The sequence below is a fragment of the Plectropomus leopardus genome, chromosome 11 (genome assembly GCF_026936395.1).
Source record: "Plectropomus leopardus strain MGB_pleo_1.0 chromosome 11, ASM2693639v1, whole genome shotgun sequence".
Taxonomy (NCBI): domain Eukaryota; kingdom Metazoa; phylum Chordata; class Actinopteri; order Perciformes; family Serranidae; genus Plectropomus; species Plectropomus leopardus.
The window spans coordinates 27,073,400-27,092,307 of record NC_142186.1 but is presented as its reverse complement, the minus strand read 5'-3'; the positions used below and the strand labels follow the sequence as shown (position 1 = coordinate 27,092,307).

Sequence of the window (18,908 nt, the reverse complement as noted above, 5' to 3'; positions counted from 1 at the left end):
ATATCACAGTATTGTGCTGTATTTGTTTTTTCCCAGCCTCCCCTGCTTTTGATGTTGTCAAAATAGCACACACAGGCGCACACACATATAGTGACAAGATCAGAGCATGTGAAGTTAACATTCAAGTATTTTAATGAGGTGCCCATGTTGAAGAGTTATTCACAGACAGAAAAATCAGACAAAGATGATTTATGGCACCAAAAATCACTTATTCCAGTAGAATGAACACATGTACATAAATATAACTCATCCATTTACAGTATAATGCACTAAAATGAGACAAAATGTTTGGACAGCTTCAGTTTGTATTTAATTTAAATCCCTTACGACCTTCATCATAAATTTTCCTTTATTCGTTTGATAGGACATCCTGTGTGTCAGTGCTCAAGTCAAGGGACAAAAGAAAATAATAAGATTACACTGGGTATAATTCGACAAGTAAATATTTCATAAGTCTATTATATAGTGCAGTGCGCTCGTGTTTCAAGGCAGAAAAAAAAGAAATAACAGCCAAATGTGTAAATCAAAAAAATCAATATAGTATATTTACATGTATTTACACGAGCCAATCGTGCATCCCAAGCATTTCAAGAGCAAGCATACGAGTCAAAGCCAGCAAACTGACATATTTACACCAAGTGCTTCATGTGCGTACTGAAAAAACAAACAAAATCTGATACCAAGACTGCCAACATCACTGACTTAAGGTTGAGGGAAAAACTGCAAACAGTGAATTGATCAGGGCAGCAGGTGATTTGTCCTGTGTCCAGTTTACTGTATAAAATGTTTTTTTTCCTGTCTGTCCTCCAAGGAACATGGATCAGTCGTTGGCAAGAAGGAAGAAGAGAGCGTTTACGAGTGTCTGGACTGAAGTCCTGAGGTGGACCGCGCCGTCAGCTAGGGCTCAGTCTGAGGAGATGGTGAGGGCTCTTCTTTATTTTTTGCTTCAGAGGTCGAGTTCAGAGCCATGTCTTGTTTTTTCTCTTTCTCTGGCTCCTTCATCCTGAAACATTAGATTGAAGAGTTATTTGTTCTGAGTCAAATGTTATCTGCAAGTGTGCTTTCAGTGTAGTTTGTTATGTTGTCCAGCAGAGGTCCTCGTTTGTTAAAGAATGGATGGAGGGGTGTGCTGAGGTTGAGGGTCGAAGTGCACGATAAAATAGGTAGTGAAGCCTTAATGCTGTAGTTGGTACCTTATTTAAAAAAAAAACAACAACCTTTTTTTTCATATTTGCCAAACTTTTCACTACAACTATTTTATGAGGCAAATCTGTGGAAAAAAAACCCCATGTTCCTCTGCCTTCTCGTTGTGCTTTTAATGGTATTTGCAAGACTACCATGGTTTAAGGAAAAACAACCAATCAGAGCCGAGGAGTCTCTAACGCAGCTGTCGATCATGTCAATCACTGAACTGTCCGTGACCGTGTTACTGCATTGCCTAATGTGTAGGGTACTGAACTTTCACCCATTGAATCTATCTGTGCCAAATTTCCGTATCAAATAATGCAAAGCGCCGTGCAGAACTCTGTGGCCGGCTGTGGGGTGCTTCACGGCGGAGACGACTGTGGTTTCAGACAAGTGGGCGGAAGTGCGATGAAGTGCCCCAAGGCTGGCTATGTAGCTCTGTTGGCTCCCCAATTGATAGTTTAAGTCTATTTGTTGTTTTTTTATCTTAGAAATAGCCTAGTATCACCACTGTCTGTGATTATGCTTTTTTAAATAATGTATAATTCCACATATTTGTCAGCTGTGTCTAAACAGAGCCAGAGACAAGCACACACACACACACACACACACACACACACACACACACACACAGACTTAGCCCTATGTGTTATTAGAAAAGAGCAGAGGAGCATAGTCACTTGTTTTGTCTACAACTTTGTTCAAAAACTACATTTTCATTTTGTTTCGAAAAAAAGGTGCCGTTGGGTACTGGTACTGAACTTGAGGTAGGTTACGAGTATTTGTTCAAATGTGAACGGCACCCAACCCCATCTGCCTATTTCTCATCTCAAAATTATTCAGAAATATATTTTAGTGTACTGTTTAGCTGTAAAATGAGAAAGTTTGCTCCAGCTGGTGGGCTTTGTTTCTTGACTGTTTCGAACATGGAAGCTGGGTCACAAATTTTCTCATTTTACAGCGAAACAGTATACTTAAATATGTTTCTGAAACCATTTGAGGCAAGAAATAAGCAATGGAGTAACAGAATCTTGATTCACATTTCATCAGTGCTGCCTAGTTTGACCGTAGTTCATGAGCAGTGACTGACATGATTGACAGCTGCATTAGACACGCCTTGACTCACTATGAGGAGGAGGAGGGGGAATTTTTTTTTTCCAGACTACAGTCTCTTGTACTACTGTCAGGATGTAGCAATGATTTCAGAAATCATGACAAAAACAGCTCTGAATATTGTTCTCTTACAGTCCACCATTAGATGACTTACACCCTCCAGGACTGAGATATTTTAAATGATAAATAAGGAGATAAATAGGCACATCTGCCCTGTTAATAAGTAAAGCAGGAAGAAATTTATTAACGTGTATGTCCACTGGATGCGCCTGCCTCACATGTCCGTCATGGTTTGAATGTCCCCTGGAGGCTTTTCAAAATTAGAGCCTTTTTTCAATACAGTTTTGAGAAGTTTCATTGAAACTTGCTGAACTATGGCATCCAGTGAACATTGATAGTTACACTGTAGGTGGTGTTCTGCATAAACTGTCAGTTGACAAAACTCTCATATCTAAAACTTCCGGATAATAAATTTCTACAACATACAATACTGAGATTACCCTAAGGCAAATGTAAATATATATATGATACTGTTTTCCTTTACAGTCTGTGAACTTTCTTAGCACTTGTACTGTGCTAAGAAAAATGAGTTGTTAAAGACGTGGGTGAGTCACTATGAATGGGTGGTTAAAGCAATGAGATGTGGTCAGGAGTCTAATTCTTGTAAGTTAGGATTTTGAGGTCAAAGGTTATAATTTTGAACGTTGACCTTGACATGGGAGCAGGCCGGTTACTGTGTAGGACGTCCCAGCTAGAGGTAGAGCTGTTACAGATCAAAAGAAAGAATCACATGACCAAAACAGAGAGAAAATCTTGGATTTAACATTTCAGAGAGACCCTGTGCAAAAATGTCAAAACAAACTTCCTCTCTTATTAGAAAAGGGGTTGGAAGTGGCAGTTTAAAGGAACACTTTACCCCAAAATTAAAAATACATATTTTTACTCTTATCTGTAGTGCTATTTATCAGTCTAGATTGTTTTGGTGCGAGTTGCTGAGTGTTGATATCGGCCGTAGAGATGTCTGCCTTCTCTCCAATATAATGGAACTAGGTGGCACTCGGCTTGTGGTGCTCAAAGCGCTGAAAAAATACATTTGAAAAACTCAACAGCAATGTCTCTTTGCAGAAATCACAACCTGGTTACTCAAGATAATCCACAGACCTTGTTGTGAGTGCAGTTTCATGCAGGAACTATTATGTCACTGTTGCTTCCCTCTTAGTGGTGTTATGATTTACGAGTGTAGTTCATTCGAAATAGTATTTGTCCTATTTAGTTCTATTTGAAACTGTTCACAGCAGTGTCTGTGGATTATCTTGAATAACAAGTTTATTATTTCTGGAAAGAGACATTACTGTTGAGTATTTAAAATGTATTTTTCTGATGTTTTGAGCACCACAAGCTGAGTATATGGGAGAGAAGGCAGACATCTCAACAGCTGATATCTTCAACACTCTGCAACTCACACCAAAAAAATCTAGGTTGATAAATAGCACTACAGGTAAGAGGAAAAATATGTTTTTTAAATTTGGGGTTGAACTGTCCCTTTAAAGTTGTTGCACACAGTTGATTGATATTATGAAAGTCAGCGGTTCCCAAAGACAGATGTAGGAGCCCTCAATGATCCAAGGGACACTCAGAAAACTGAAGAGTATCATAATTTCACTGTAATCTTATTTTAAGTTTGATAATTGATTGATTGACTTATCTCCAGTTCAAACATTCTGTTTTGTAAACCAACATATTCAACAATCAAAATCATATTTTGTCCTTAAGACTCTGAGTTAACACATGTATGTGATATTTGGGAACCCCTGATCAAAGCAGTGGAAAGGTTAATCCTCTGACAGGTGGGGCCCACCACATACTTTCATTATTAAGAGGTGAATATGAGAAAAAAATTAAGAGTATTGTTGGGAAACAGCCGTGTTATTGCAGCAGAGGTCAGAGAATCAGATTATCCTTAGCGCTGATCTTAGGGTTGCTTTAACTTTTATGGTGAAACCTTACAAAGAGGATTAAACATTTCCTGACAGTTCAGTTAGAGTCCGACCAACACTGTTTCAAAACCAATACATTTTTTGACCTTATTTTCATTTTTATTTGTTTTTGTGTTTCCAATCCAGTCTAAAAATTGTTTATTTCAAGCTGATGATGTTTTGAATCAGGACTCATCAAGTGATCCAAAGCTTTATATTAATTTATTATTAATGAGGATTTAATATTAAAACATTTTCTTTGGCTTACAACCAGTTATCAAAGAACTGCGGCCAAGATGTGGATCGAGTAAGATTTATTTATTTATTTTTAATCTTTCAGTGCTTTCTTGTTGAGACTCTATGAAATGAAAACACTGCTAACACTATTTCTGTATCACCTCAAACATATCTTTGGCATTTCTTTTTACTTTCTGTCTGAAATATGTGCCAATAGCAGCATACCTTGTAATACTTTAAATCACTTTTAAGAACCTATCTGGTTTGGCACCTCCTTTAATCTCCCAGCTGCTCTCCCCTTATGAACAAACGTGCTGCCTGAGATCCTCGGTTCCCAAAACTAACTAAAACTAAACTCCATTCCTTGAAACTAAAGGTGACTGTATTTGCTGTGAGAGCCCAACAGTCTGTGCCCAAATTTAAGTCCCTCCTCAAAACACTTGTGTAACTCTACTTTTCATTCTTGATTGGGATGCATTAATTTTTGTGCATTTTTTTTCATGTATCATTTATTTTCTATTTATTTACCTTTTGTCTGTTTTGTTTTCAATGTATTGTCCCTTTATTCATATTTGTAACTGTGCCTGTAATACTTTGCTTGCTTTGCTACCTTATATATTTTTTCCCTTTTCCCCATATCTTTCAGTACTTTACTCTGTTATGTATATGTGCAGCGCTTTGTAATTCTGTTTTTGAATAGTGCTATATAAAAAAGTTATCATATTATTATTTTTATTAAGCCAAAAATCAAGTAAGATACCTCATACCAGTGTGTTGGTCAGACTCCATTTTTTTTGTCACGTTTTCCACATAAATCTCAAATGTCCCTGTGGTGTGCCTTTAATTTCTTGTGAAAAAAAAGACATGAAGGTATTTCAAAAAGGATTAAAAATGCTATAAGGGTTGCAGCAGTATGCCCGTTTTAAGATACTATAGTATAAAAATTGACTTAAACGGTCTTGAAAAAAAAATGCATCCATTTATTGCATTGTAACCAATAATGATAATAATAATAATAATTACTATAATAATAATTTGGTAATAAAGTGATGTTGTGAATTTGTGATATTTTCTGAGACGGTAATCATACGGTGAGAATCTCATATTGCTGGAACCCTAAATGCTTTTTAATATTCCCTCTATTTTTCAGTGTTATCATTATATTGATCCAAAATCTGCGCTTAAGGATATCCGTCAGACACAAAAGGAAGAAATCACACTGTCATTAGCTTTGCATCCTTGTCAGTACTGAGATCAGGTAAACCACCTGTTTACCACGACTGATTCACGGTGGAGGAGTGTAAAAAATCTGCCAAGAGATTGGAGATGAAGAATGTGAAGAGACAGTTTTTTTCCCCCTAGAGTGACAGCTCCCACAGTTCCTGCAGAGCACCCAGTTAAACCAGAACAACAGCAGACTGGTGCCCAGTGTCTTTTGCAGCCATAGAAAAAAAACCCCAAAAAACCAATGGCCGAGCAGCACAGCGAAGCTCCTTACCGTATCGTCTTCACAATGAAGCGGATGATAACTGCCAGACCTACACAGCCACACATCACTCCTATTACTATAGCTGTGACTTCACCTGCAGGAGAGAAAAAAAAAGCTTTTGAAATATTTAAAATATTGGTGTGATCATCAGCAACGTGGGCCAGACGAATACTGTGATTTTTTTGCAAAAACATGCAGAAAAAACCACACGCAGTCTTACCCGAGGACAGCTCCTTCCCGGATTCTACACACAAAAGAAAACAAGATTGAAGAAATCATTGGGAAAATCAGCACAAATGTGTATCTTTGTGTCACACGGTTCACACACATTTATTTGTTGGTTTTATCTCAGCCGAATCTGCTGTTCAGCTGTTTGAAAATGTTATGCCTCGTCAGTGTTGCTGCCTTTGACAGCAGTGCTGATATCACAGGCCTTCCAGTTCAGTCACTCACTACAATGGGCACTTCACACAAATTCTTTCTCCTTTGTCTTTGTCTACCACTCTGTCTCCCTCTTTCACTTCTCCGTGTCTCTTTTTCCTCTCCCTCTTTTCTCAGTTAGACTCTCGTGATAACAATGCAGTCACTGTTTGGTTTTCGCAAATCCTTTTCTCTAATCAGCTCGCAAACAAACACTGCTCCCCCTCGCCTTTCCGCCACTTCCCTTCTCTCCCTCTCTATTCCTGCCGTCCAAAGGCTCTTTCGCTCAGACGAAGTCACTGCTAATCCTTAATATACCCCCATTTCTCCTCACATTCCACTTTTCGTTCTCAGCGTGGATTGTGCTAATTGCTAGCTTTTGTCCACACTGCCACCCACTAGCTTGTTATTGTGGTTAGGTTTCGAGCTTCACACTGGTGTTACAATCAACCAGCATTGAGGTGCTGCTGGAGTGAAACACTGGCGTTCACAGCAGATTAGCTGTGACCTTTTGCAACTTCAGATTTGTGCAATCTGAAAGAATAAACTCTAAGAATATAATCATTTATTACACTAATCAGGTAGTATTTGAAAATAAATTAAAAAAAAAACAGAAAATGATTACGTCGTTTTCTTCTAAATGTCTCATTCCCATCACAGCACATGCTTCTTTTTAATGTCAGCATTCATTAATGTTACCATAATGATGAATCTCTTCCTACATGCTCTGTGTGTCTGACCTGCAGTGAAGGAGGCGAAGACGACCCTGTGGTTCAGCGGCTGTGTCGCACGGTAGTTGTCCTGCAGCAGCATCCTGTCGGATTCATCAGCTTTACTGGAATAAAGTATCGTCTCCATCCTCAGCAGCTGAAATGAAGAGGTGAAGAGTCGAGGGATGGAAAAAACAGGTAAACTCCTGAGATATAAAACTTTAAAAACAGAGGTGACATATTGACCAATGTAGCAGTGAAAACTCAACTGTCAAAATTTATCAGTAGGTCAAATATATTAAACGTCAGTGAGGAAAGTGGCTCTTTGAGCAAATGTTGAGTCATGTAACTAGTTTGTTCATTAAATCCATCAGTAACTAACAGTTTCTCAATTGTTTATACGAAACATAAAAGAGTACCATTTTGTCAAAACTCCTCAAATCTCTTGCAAAAGGAGACATTGTACTCAAAACTATTTCCCTCTTCTCAAAATGGACTCTTTCCACGAAAATGATACACACATTTATTTATGTGAATGTCTCTTATAGAGCATCAAATGAACACCTTTGTAATAAGTTTAAAACACTACCATCAAAATAATGTTTATATATGTTTTAGATTCATGAGGCCAAGTTACATATTCAAATTTATAAACTATGTCTAAATTATTTATTTAAAATTGTTGTTGTTGTCCCAAATTAAACTGCAATTTAATGATACATACTCCATATATACAGGGAAAATATCACATACAGTAAATAAATAAAATATGTATCCACCAGTTGGCATGGGACACAATGCACATTTGTCTATTTGTTTTTCGGTGTCAATACAGTTCACACAAAACAACAATGTGAATACACACAAGAAGCACCAACTACGCACTGATAGTAAATGAACAATAATACTTCTTAAACAACTAAAGCGCTGTAAGAGAAAAACAAAAACATTTCTGTTAGAGGAAACAAACAAAAAAAATGGGTAAATGCGGTGTTGTCTCAAGCCGGGAAGCACGTGTCAATTAGGTGAAGCATAGAACGTGCACTCAGTTTGACACACTTTGTAACTGCATTGGCGACAAGTGTTAGTGTTTTCAGAGACTGAAAGGTGCCCCAAAAATCACTGTTGGTGTTTAAACATTCAAAAAAAATGATTTCACTGATGAGTTAAATGAGGAACACTACGGTGAGAAAATGTTTAGGCTGTTTTCTGAAGATTAAAAATGAAATCAGAGCACAAATACAAAAAGGTATCAAAGCAATTAGTTATTGATATTTGTTTGTTTTCTCTTCTTCTTCCTCCTCCTCCTCCTCCTCTTGCTCGCACTCTTTTTCCACGTTGCTCCATTTTCCCACAACACACAGTGGAGGTCACTTGAGGCCTCTTTTATGCTCTGATACATGATTGGAGTGTTTTGCTAATTGAGTTTGAAAGGGTGAGAAATGAGTGAGGCCAACTGCTAATTAGGGTGTTTCACTTCGAAGGCCAGTGATTACCAGGTGAAGGGTGTGCCTCAAAGATACGATTTAGAGTTTTGCAAAAAAAAGATTTTGAATTTCTACTTGGTTGAAAACAATAGAATTATGCTCAGAGTTTAGCAGTCTGACGTGTTGTTGTTGTTGTTTTTAATACATGAGCGTCATGTTTTCAGAATCATGTGCATTGTTCAGTTCTTTGAGTATCAAACAGAAAAAAAAACTGTCTTCCAGTTTCCCTTTTTTATTATTCTGCACTAATGTAACTGCAAGAGGTGGATACCATTTTCTATAGCTACTTGTGGCTAACAGTCTACCGAGGTAGTGATTAGATTACTTTTCAATGCTGTTCCATAATATCTGCCATTTTATTTTGATTATAAAAATACGTACCAATTATATTACATACTACCTCGAATGCAAAGTTTATTTATAATGTTACGTCTACTTTATTATTTCATATAATCTTAAAAAAAAACATGTCAAAGTTTTTGTAAGGTGAAATCTTCCTTCAAAAAAGGTGAAAATTGCTCGACCTGATCAATATCTTACTTATCAAAGCCAGGGAAAGAAGAAGAAAATTCTCAATTTGCAGTAATCCACACTTATGCACATTCAGTGGTGGAAAGTAATTAAGAACACATTTTAAATGCAGTACTTTTATTTGTAAGTGATTATTTGACTTCCGCTTTTGCTTAAAGGGACAGTTCAGGGACGTATGTTTCCTCTTACCTGTAGCGCTATTTACCAGTCTGGATTGTTTTGGTGATTCCTTCTGCTCTGTGATATGTTTGGCAGGTGTAGCTCAGCTGAAAAAAAAGTTCCTACAAAACAAAGTCTGTGGATTTTCTCGAGTAATCTGGCCATGATTTCTGGAAACATTGCTGTTGAGTTTTTCCAAATTATTATTTTTTTGGTCCTTTCAGCATTACAAGCTGAGTTCCATCTAGTTCCATTATATTTGAGAGAAGCGAGACATCTCTACGGCCGATACAACACACAACAACACAACTCACACCAAAACAATCTAGATTGATGAACAGCACTACAGGTAAAAGGAAAAATATGTAGTTTTGGATTTTAGGGTGGACTGTCCCTTTAAGTAAAGGATCTGATCTCATGTACTATATTTTAATCTCTGCTCTGGTTCAGTCATGAGTTATGTGAGAGTTGTTTTTTTTTTTTTTTCTTTTAACAACTCAGAATTATTCCTTGTAGAAATTGGGAAAGTATATGCTCTTTGGTTTTTGTTGTTAATAGAGCACAGAAACTCGAAAATATAATTTATGAGGCAAATATTTTTAGGTTGAAACAGCAGCTTTACCTGTGCCTTTGAGATTTGGACCCTCTCATTGAACAACGTCCAGATCACACTCTGGTAGCAGGGCGGCGTTGTTAGGGAGCCGTTGTAGCGATAGTAGCGTCCCAGATCCTTCGGGAGCAGAGTCTGGACGTCAAAGGCCGGGATGAACACCTTCTGATCTGCCAGTGGGGGGAAGGAGGATTAAAAAGAGTATATGAGGGCTTTGAGATGCTAAAGCTGGAACCAAATATTACATTTTTTTCATTTAAAATGCTCAAAATAATGTGTTTTGCTTTACAACAAAATATGTAAATGAATATTAATTTGTTATAAAAATGAAAACAGAAACTGCATTGTAATGGAACTGCAACATGATGTGTTTTTCTAAATTTCAAGTCGACCTACCAGCATGTCTGATGCGGCTCAGGTAGTTGAGGATGTTGTTAAACGCCGGGTTGGTCTCCTCACCTGTCTGGGAAACCAAAACTCAGACTTAAATGTTTATGAAACTGTTCACAATACTTGCTACTGTTTATTAGCATTGTTTTATTACCACAATGAGAATTCCTAAAACAGCCAAGCCGTTTGTCTGCGTCATTGCTGTGGACATGTTGGGGTAGAGCTCAGAGTTGTAGTGCACCACATGTAGCTGCAGAGAGGAAGAACACTGTTAGTTTGTCCGATCGTCCTGGTTTGTCCAAGCGACAGCTGAGGGTTAAAAGAAAAGAGAGGAGATGCGTGCAAACTCAGTTTCCATTCTGAGAGTTTGACCGAAGAAAAATAAAGCGCGATGAGGAGACTGATGTGAATGAGAAAGAGCTTAATTGTCTCATTATGTAATAAGACCACTCATGTGTGACGGGTTCCAATATTTGCTCTCTCCTTCATTTTGTGTGTGTGTTTTTTTTCTTATCAACTGCAGGATTTTGATCTCCTCTCAGCCTGCTCACCCCTGAAGGAACCTGCAGGCTGGCAAACCTGGACAGTGACAGATGGAGAGGAACTGAGCGGCTGAGACGGCTTACCCCCCCGACCTTACTACACTCTTTCTCCATCTTCTCCCCTCCCTCCAAAGGTTAGTCAGTCATTTATGAATTTTCTGTCTTCTTTTTCTTTTATCAACAGCAGTCCATCCCAAACTTTATCAGCTTTTGCTCATCTGTCTCATTCCTATCCTACACAAAACAAAGTTGATACAGCTATAAAGGACTTGTATGTGAGACAGGCCAGACAAGGGGACAAAATGTTTCAAATTGGGCCCCTCGTCCACACCCGCTCAAGCACTCACCACCACAAACACACCTTCAGCTCTTATGCCAACACGTGCAATTTCAAATAAGCTTGACCATTAGCCCTGTAATGATAAAAATGAAATCTCTGAAAACTGTTTCCAAACCCAGTGCTGTAGATTAATCAAGGTCATGCTCTATTTTGCCCCTTTTTTCCATGACAGAATTTAGCTTAACTTTGGACCCTTTCTGGCACGAATGGCATGAGGTTGTCAGTGTCATATGATGTCAGGATCTTTGTTCTAGCTTCAAACTTTGTTTTTTGGCCAGATATGTTTCCATTAACTCTGCGCTCCTTTTATTTTCTTCTTCTATACATGGCTTTTCTTTTTTGAGCCCCTGAGTTTTTGGTGAGGCATCTTGGCTTAGCTAGACAGGCTGCAGTTCGCATTACACCTTTACATTAGCAGCACATGTGTTCTGCACATCTGACCTTTTCTGTTGTTGTCAAAATGGTGCTTGTGAGTTTCAACTGCATCATTTATATAATAAGAGCAGGGTTTGGGGTATCAGTTGACAAGTTGAAATGTGTTTTTTTTTATAGCTATGCAATTAGTTATAATGTAAAAATACATAAGCTATACATAACCTGTATTTATGTTGGTGATTTAAGGCAGTAAGTTAAGACACTTGAAATCAGAGGACTGTTAGCATAGGTTGTATTACACACCTAGTGTGTTATAGCAAACCACTATTTGCTATGTTAAAAAACATTAGAGTAGTAGTAACTTGTGCAGAGAAGGAAGTCATGCTGCCTCTGTGTTGTAATCCGAGCTTCTCTGTGTTTTGTTGTGCTAAGCTGGAATGGCTGTGCATGCATGTAAGTGCATGAGTGTATCCCAATGGCTAAGCCCTTGACACCATCAGTACTTTGATCATACAGCAGTTATTGCTGAAACTTGGATGGCATTATCATGGAAGCGTAGCGCTTACAGTACTCCCCTGGTTAACACCATTAGCTCTGTCAGGAATGTTTGCTGTTGTTTAGTGCTGTTTATGGGGTTAGCACTGTGAGCTGCTAACCGTGGGCTTCATCACCTCCATGTTGAGACCCATGTCCAGACAATTTATACACTCTGAATTTTGCATAATGCACCTTTAATTTTCTGTCAGTCAACCAAACAGTTAATCTGCTTATTTCTACTGCTCTTGGAGTCACAAATATTTAGTTTAGTAAACTTTGCATTCATTAGGAACTAATTTAAGCTGCGTATTAAGACACATTTTGCCCCCTAGTGGGTATGTATTTATTTCATCATGTACTGCGTTCACAGTAATCTAAACAAAATGTTAAAAGACATATCTACTATCAGGCTTTGCTTGCTGATTAGTTTACTTTGCATGAATGTAAGATTTTATGACAACTCACTCGAAGCTTCCCTTTTCTCCACCTCGCGTCTTTGTCTTGTAGAAATGTATTCTTACACTGTGTAATCTGCTGCTAAATCTTTGTATAATTATAAAGGCTCAGTAAAATCACATTTATCTCCAAAAGTTAGACAGTTAATTGTGTTAACACATAATTACCATCCTGGTTCATCTTTATTCTTTTACCTGCACACATAGGCGTAGATTTAGGGGGAGACACAGGGGACACATCTCCTTCAATATTTAGAATTGACAATTGTGCTCCTCTGAATAAAAACATAAAAGTAGCAGAGGACTTTTTTTAATTAAAGATATTTCCACCTTAAATTGATGCAGAATAATATACCACAATGTAGGAAATTAATTGTTAAAAGCTGAACATTTCCTGGGGGAGCAGGTGGAGATCGTGTTAAGACTCAGGTGAATGCAGTAAAATACACTCATGAATGTCTTATAAAAAGAGATAAGAGCTCAGTTGCAGCCTGTAGTACTTTAACACTTTATTTATCCTCAATGTCAAGTTTTTTGAAGGACCCCAAAACCCCGTCTCATATGTGTCCTCCTCGGTGCTGATACCAAACCTGCACAACTTTATCCTTAGCTTTGTAGAATTAACACTTTTCTGTCCTCTTCTCTTTAGCAAAGAACAGAAAGTAGATTTCAGTGGATGCAGGCTGCTATTTCGATTTTTGACATTGTAAATCTTGATTCAGAGTCAAAGCATTTAAAACTGAATTATTATTTCACCTTGGACATTGTGGTAAATCTATTTGAGTTTCCATTTGTCAAAATTATCAGTATCAAAAGAGGAACACTCTCAATTCATGCTTTTGTAAAAAAATTCTATCATCACACTACTTGACCTTGAACGCCTCTTTACTGTAGTTTTAACTGGATTTTAGCTTTCACAGTGAGCTGTGTATTAATGTACCTCGGCATCTGCACTCAGTCCGTTGATGGTGTGTTCACTGCCCCCGTGACTCGGACCGCCACTGCCCCAGTGGAGGTGCATTTGGACAGCTGTAAAGAGCCAGGGCAGCCCCTCAAGTCCCATCCAGTCTGACAGCTCAATGACAGCTGATGGAGAGAAAAACAAAACAAGCTGACTCTGAGTTCAACAGACAGACGAACAATAACTGAGCAAGAAATACGAGTTTTATAGTTAATACTAGGTAATCTCCTGATGTTATAATTGAGGGTAAATGGTTTGCTGCCAGGTTACGATTGAGGATGGTGCAGTATAAATAGGTCGACCGTAAGGCCGCTCAGATACCTGTGCTGTGTTTATATTCAGAGCTGGCTGCCATAGTTACCTGTGTGTCCGTTGTTGGAGAGTGTGAAAGGCTTGTTGCCGTGCTGGCTGTAGCCCAGTGGGGTCAGGGGAATCAAACTGGGGTCATATTTAGTCTGGGTGGTTACCACATCAACGGGGGACTGAGAGGTACCACCGCAGTCAGGGAAATACTGCGACCACTCAGTTTGACCCACCAGGCCTTTAACAAAGGAGAAAAGAGGGAAAACAATGATGTCACCAAATCACACAGTCCGCTGGCTTCCAGTTATCCCGTGAAAAGCCTCCATTGATCAGTCTCTAATTAAACAAGGTAATTATTCCTGTTATCTTTAAGTTCAAAGCCTCATGTTGGTGGGTTTGATGAAAAATAGTGGTCACAATAGTGGTCACACAAAGTGTGAATGTGCAACATATCTGTGACAACACAAGGCCTTTTTTATGTTTGGGCCATCAGGGTCAAAAAGGATCAACAATACTCTCTTTGCTATTGATGGTTTAATTAGGGCTGCAAAATATATCGTTTTTATTGTCATTGTGATGTCAACTTACACGATAAAAGAAGAAAAAGTAACACTTGCACAAATACTCCATGCCACAAAAGTTTAATCTAAATGGATCTTTAAATTAAATAGATCTTTGCTGATATGTTTAAAAAGGTGACATTAATGCATAATGCACACCAAACAAGCTCTAACCGCCCAGGATGGTAAAATAATAGACAATAAACAATTCAATAAAATACACAGAAAATAGTACATAGGGATAAAAAAATTAAAAAAAACAAAACAATAATACAAAGGCCATACTACAAAATATCAAACATATATCTTAATCTATAAAACATGAAATCCATCATCTCTTATCAGTCTGTATCACCTATGTTCAAAAATATGTTTTTCAGAAGGGTGTTTAGAGCCAGTTTCTGTACATAAATTCAAAATTTCTTGTGTGTAAAATTGTGAACACTGCGAGTGGATACTAAAAGACAAGACTGCCTACAACTACTTCTTGCCAAAAACTAATATATGTTGGCAAGAAACATTTCACTGATATGTTAGTTATCAACATTTCCTCAGTAATGTTTCCCACAGAATCTGTGCTCCTCTCGAATACAAAAGCAGGTTGTATGTACTGTGTCTTCCACAAAACAAAGCAACTACAAAAGCAGATGAATCTAGCAGGCACTTCACTGAATGACTTACGTCGACTGATAACAACCAAACATAATCAATACAGAGTTGAGCCGTAAGTTATTCCAACATTGGTTGTACATTATTGTCCAGATGTCCTGACAGCTTTAATATCATTTCAGTAAAATTACAAAAATAAAAAGCATCATAAGATATAAATCTGCAAGGTGTTATAAATGTTAAGCTACACGAACACCTGCAACATTTGCACAGATCAATATAATTGATTTTTTCAATTTTTGTAAATTAAAAAATATTTTGGTCTTTTAGTAAGTATTATTTATTTATTTATTTATTATTAAATGTTTTTCTAAGTCTGGCACTGAGATGAGATAATATGAAGTATTTCCTATTTAAATATTTCCTATTTGAAAAAAAAGCTTCATTTATAGTTATACAATTGTAGTGTGGTAAATTCAGAGGAATTTCATTCTAAATTGAACAGAGAAATATTTAGAGAGGGGAGTAATTCAGGCTGTCGCTGCGAAAAAAAGAAACTGGTCTCCCGAATTGCATAATAAAAGAAAGTTAGAGAAAAGAGTCTGAAAGAAAAAGACATGTGAGTCAAAGAATCTGAATTTCAATTGCCAAGAGAGGAATGCTTTAGAAAACGAACAACACGAAAAATGTGACGGCAGTGTGCAAAATGAAAAAAAAAACCTTTTTGTGATTGCAGAATTTGTTAATAATAAGTATGTATGTTTATGTAAAAACACTGATGAAAATAGGATTGAATAAACCCCACAAAGCTTGCAAGTACTGTACTACGTTTGTAAGCTATGGATCATGGTTTGGTTGCACCATAATCATCTCTCTCCCTCGTGCACACACACAGTGTAAGACCGGGACTTTACATTAGAGATGTAAACACACGTCTCCGCTCCCGCTGCTCTCCCAGTGCCTGCAGCCCCCACCTCGCACCACTAATCTGCTCTCTGCCCCCTCCCACCCCTCACTACTCTCCACAGCAAAGCCCTGCACCACGACCCGACTTCAAAAGTGAATCCCGCGGCCCCGCTGCTGGTCGCCATGGAGGTCTCCATGGTAACCGGAGGCCGAAAATTCTGACCCTTTGCGCCTGCTCTACCTCTCCTAGCATGCCATCCCTATCCTAAATTCAGTCGGGGACAAAGATGCACACTCACACACACACACACACACACACACACACACACACACGAATATTCACTCACTCGGAGCATGATGAGGAAACGATGGAATGTGAGGCCGACTTTCCCTCGATTACTTTACATAACTCTGCGTCTCTCGTGGAAAGAAACCGTGTAATTCTGCTCTATCGTGCGACAAAATGTTGTGAAACTGACTTTACACTTCAGCTAGCAGCTGGGAGACGGCCTCATCATGCAAAACAACATGCCTGACACACACATCCTCACTCAATCATATGTCATACTGTGACATTACGGCTTTTAATTTGAAAAGTCTTGACAAAAAAAGCACAAAAACACAAGACATGTCACAAAACATTGTGGCAACTAATCTAAAATTACTCCACGTGTCTCCACAACACACTCGCCTCCATATATGTTAAAATAACGTCTGAACGGCCTGTGTATAGATACCAGTTTGCTCCAGGCACAGTTTGCTGTGTGCTCTGTATGTACTGTACATCAGCGTTGCTCTCCTGAATACATGCAGAGAGTAACGGCCTGTGTGCCTCATTCATTCCCACAATGTCATTGTCCACGGCATAGGCAGCCAGTGTGCGTCCGCAACACAATAAACACATAGGTTATTGTGCGCTGCAACAATGCAGGGCACGATTTGGTATGCTTTTGCTTCATCCCGTCCCATCTCCCTCTCTCACCCTCACCCTCGTGCACCTGCCTCACTCCGCCACTCTCTCTCTCTGCCTCTTTCTTGCTCTCTTCCTCTCTATCTCCCTCCACCCCTTCATCATCTCTGTGTGACTGCTATGTTCATGCCAGCTTGTTGAGCTGTAACTAATACAGACAGAGAGAGGAGTGGAGGAAAAACAGAGGGAGACCAGTTGGGAGATACAGGGGGTGAACGCACAAATCCTGCCTGACTTACATGAGCTTTTATGGTGGTTTAAATGTTTTAGAGATACATGTGGTTGCTTGTTGTGTAGTTTTTACTTTACAGAAGTTTTTAAATGTGTTTTATTTGCTTTATTTTCATTATGTTGATTGTTTATAGCTTGTGGATGCAAGACATATTTCCATTAAAACGGACAATGAAGTATTATCTTACCTTTTATCCTATTATTATGTCAGGACTGAGTAGTTTCATTGAAATAGTGGCACTTATTTAAAAGAAAACTTGACTTGAAAACCATGACTTCAATATTATCAACTAGTAATTCTGTATTATTTATTAAATAGTTTGCAGGACAAAAAAAATCAATAATACTAAATACTACACATTTATTACAGAATTAAGGTTTATAAAGCTCTTAATAGTCTAGCTCCGTTTATACATTAGATCTGATAAAAATATCTTGTATGTCTTTTTTTATCACTCTCTGCAACACTTTAAATTGCTTTTGCTCTACAAATAAACTTGAACTTACCGGTGTAGGTCCAGGTAACTTCCTCTGTAAAAGAATAAAGCAAAAGAAACTTCTAAAACTCTTATTTTTAGCTGTTTAGTCCCCATAGCTCACAGTAGTTCAAAATTTACTTTTCAATAAATACTGACGACACTAAAGCATCACATCTGTGAGATTAAATATGTTACATGTCTCTTAACTCCATAATAAGTTATGTTTTCAACACTTCTAATCTACAGCCAGTATTTCTTCATCAACTCCTCATCAACACTACTCAAATCCAGTTGTTATTTCTGTATTTACTGCAGCTCAAACGATCTACAACAACGAAATCAAAGCAAAACAATCTCACATGATGCTGATTATTTTGTTGATTAAGATCTTACCAGCAGCAGGTGCAGTTGTCCACTGAAAACACAGAAGCATTAGAAAGATAAAAAGACCCAAAGAGTCCATGTTAGCCCTCCTTGCCCATACACAGAAATGAATAAAAGCGAACAGAGAGATGAGGAGCAAGTGTGTGAGAGAGAGAAAGTGAGAGAGAGAGTGAAGGGGGTGAGAGAGAGAAGCGGGGGAGACCTACTGGGTCCAGCGATCCCCACCTGCCACAGCTCTGTTCAACAGCCAGAGTGTGGATGTTGCATGCCGGCTCCACTCTGGCACACAACTCACCAGGAGAGGTCTCGGCAAGAGAGAGGGGGAGAGAAAAGTATTAAAAGAAAAGAGAGCAGAGATGGAAAGGAATCAGAGAGGCAAAGAGGGGATCAGTGAGTGAGAACTAATTCAGTGTTAGTTGCTGAAAAAGGAGGACAGAGAGGGACAGAGAGGGACAGTATTCAGAGCTGAGAAAAGGAGGTTACTGTGTGGAAACTGTGGGGTGCAGAAGGTGGCAGCAGGGGTCACATGATGCAGAAGTGCACAGATCAGAGGAGAAATTTGTGAATCTGAGCAGAACTTTTTCAAAGGTGTTTGTGAATTCTTGACCGGTGAGAGGAAGTCATTTCAGTTTGACGGTAAATTTCATCCGATCTCATTTGTCTTTGTAGTTTTACAATGAAATACTGGATAATAGAAGAGAAAAACACAGTAGAGAGGGTGATGATGCAATATATGACACCCAGGATGAGCTGTTCAGTGAAAAAGGGATGCTGTTGTACTTAAGGATCGGGTTAGGCAGGATATTGACATTATATCTGGATTGTGATGTGAGACGAGATATCATCTTTGATTTTATTTATTGTGATACCATTGTTGTCTTTTCAAGTTTTAAAGGATGCATTACAGTAAAGTGATGTAATTTTCTGATCTTACTACACTTTTGCAGCT

General features: G+C 38.4%; 2 protein-coding genes across 6 annotated transcripts in view; one reads left to right on the top strand and one right to left on the bottom strand.

Moving 5' to 3' along the window:
- Positions 1–18,908, top strand: part of LOC121945936 (uncharacterized) — a 73,005-nt gene that overhangs the window by 35,883 nt on the left and 18,214 nt on the right. Inside the window, exons 2-4 of the mRNA XM_042490313.2 lie at positions 812–920; positions 7,167–7,328; positions 10,831–10,983. The gene's annotated coding sequence lies outside the window, so the exon portion shown is untranslated. The remainder of the gene's footprint in view (positions 1–811; positions 921–7,166; positions 7,329–10,830; positions 10,984–18,908) is intronic.
- Positions 110–18,114, bottom strand: ca14 (carbonic anhydrase 14). 5 transcript variants are annotated; one of them, XM_042490314.2, is made up of 13 exons: positions 17,969–18,113; positions 17,604–17,627; positions 13,879–14,058; positions 13,497–13,642; positions 10,462–10,557; positions 10,314–10,380; positions 9,930–10,087; positions 7,161–7,287; positions 6,221–6,244; positions 6,010–6,094; positions 5,779–5,820; positions 3,008–3,061; positions 110–1,003 (listed from the first exon to the last, which is right to left on the bottom strand). In XM_042490314.2, exons 1-13 carry the CDS (start codon positions 18,036–18,038, stop codon positions 898–900), a joined length of 1,179 nt encoding a protein of 392 aa, XP_042346248.1. In that variant the 5' UTR covers positions 18,039–18,113; the 3' UTR covers positions 110–897. The 5 variants fall into 5 exon arrangements, with proteins under 5 accessions (XP_042346248.1, XP_087940608.1, XP_087940606.1 ...); XM_088084482.1 differs by having other exon boundaries at positions 5,787–5,820; positions 17,969–18,112; XM_088084480.1 differs by lacking the exon at positions 3,008–3,061 and having other exon boundaries at positions 17,969–18,114.

What these genes read in the sequence shown, in the direction of transcription:
- ca14 (XM_042490314.2), bottom strand. Translation starts at nt 18,038, where the DNA reads ATGGACTCTTTGGGTCTTTTTATCTTTCTAATGCTTCTGTGTTTTCAG. An exon ending in CTCCAACAACGGACACACAG is followed by an intron (nt 13,643 to 13,878) that starts GTAACTATGGCA and finishes TCTCTCCATCAG; the next exon opens with CTGTCATTGAGCTGTCAGAC. An exon ending in CGGCCTGCTCCCATGTCAAG is followed by an intron (nt 1,004 to 3,007) that starts GTCAACGTTCAA and finishes CTAATGTTTCAG; the next exon opens with GATGAAGGAGCCAGAGAAAG.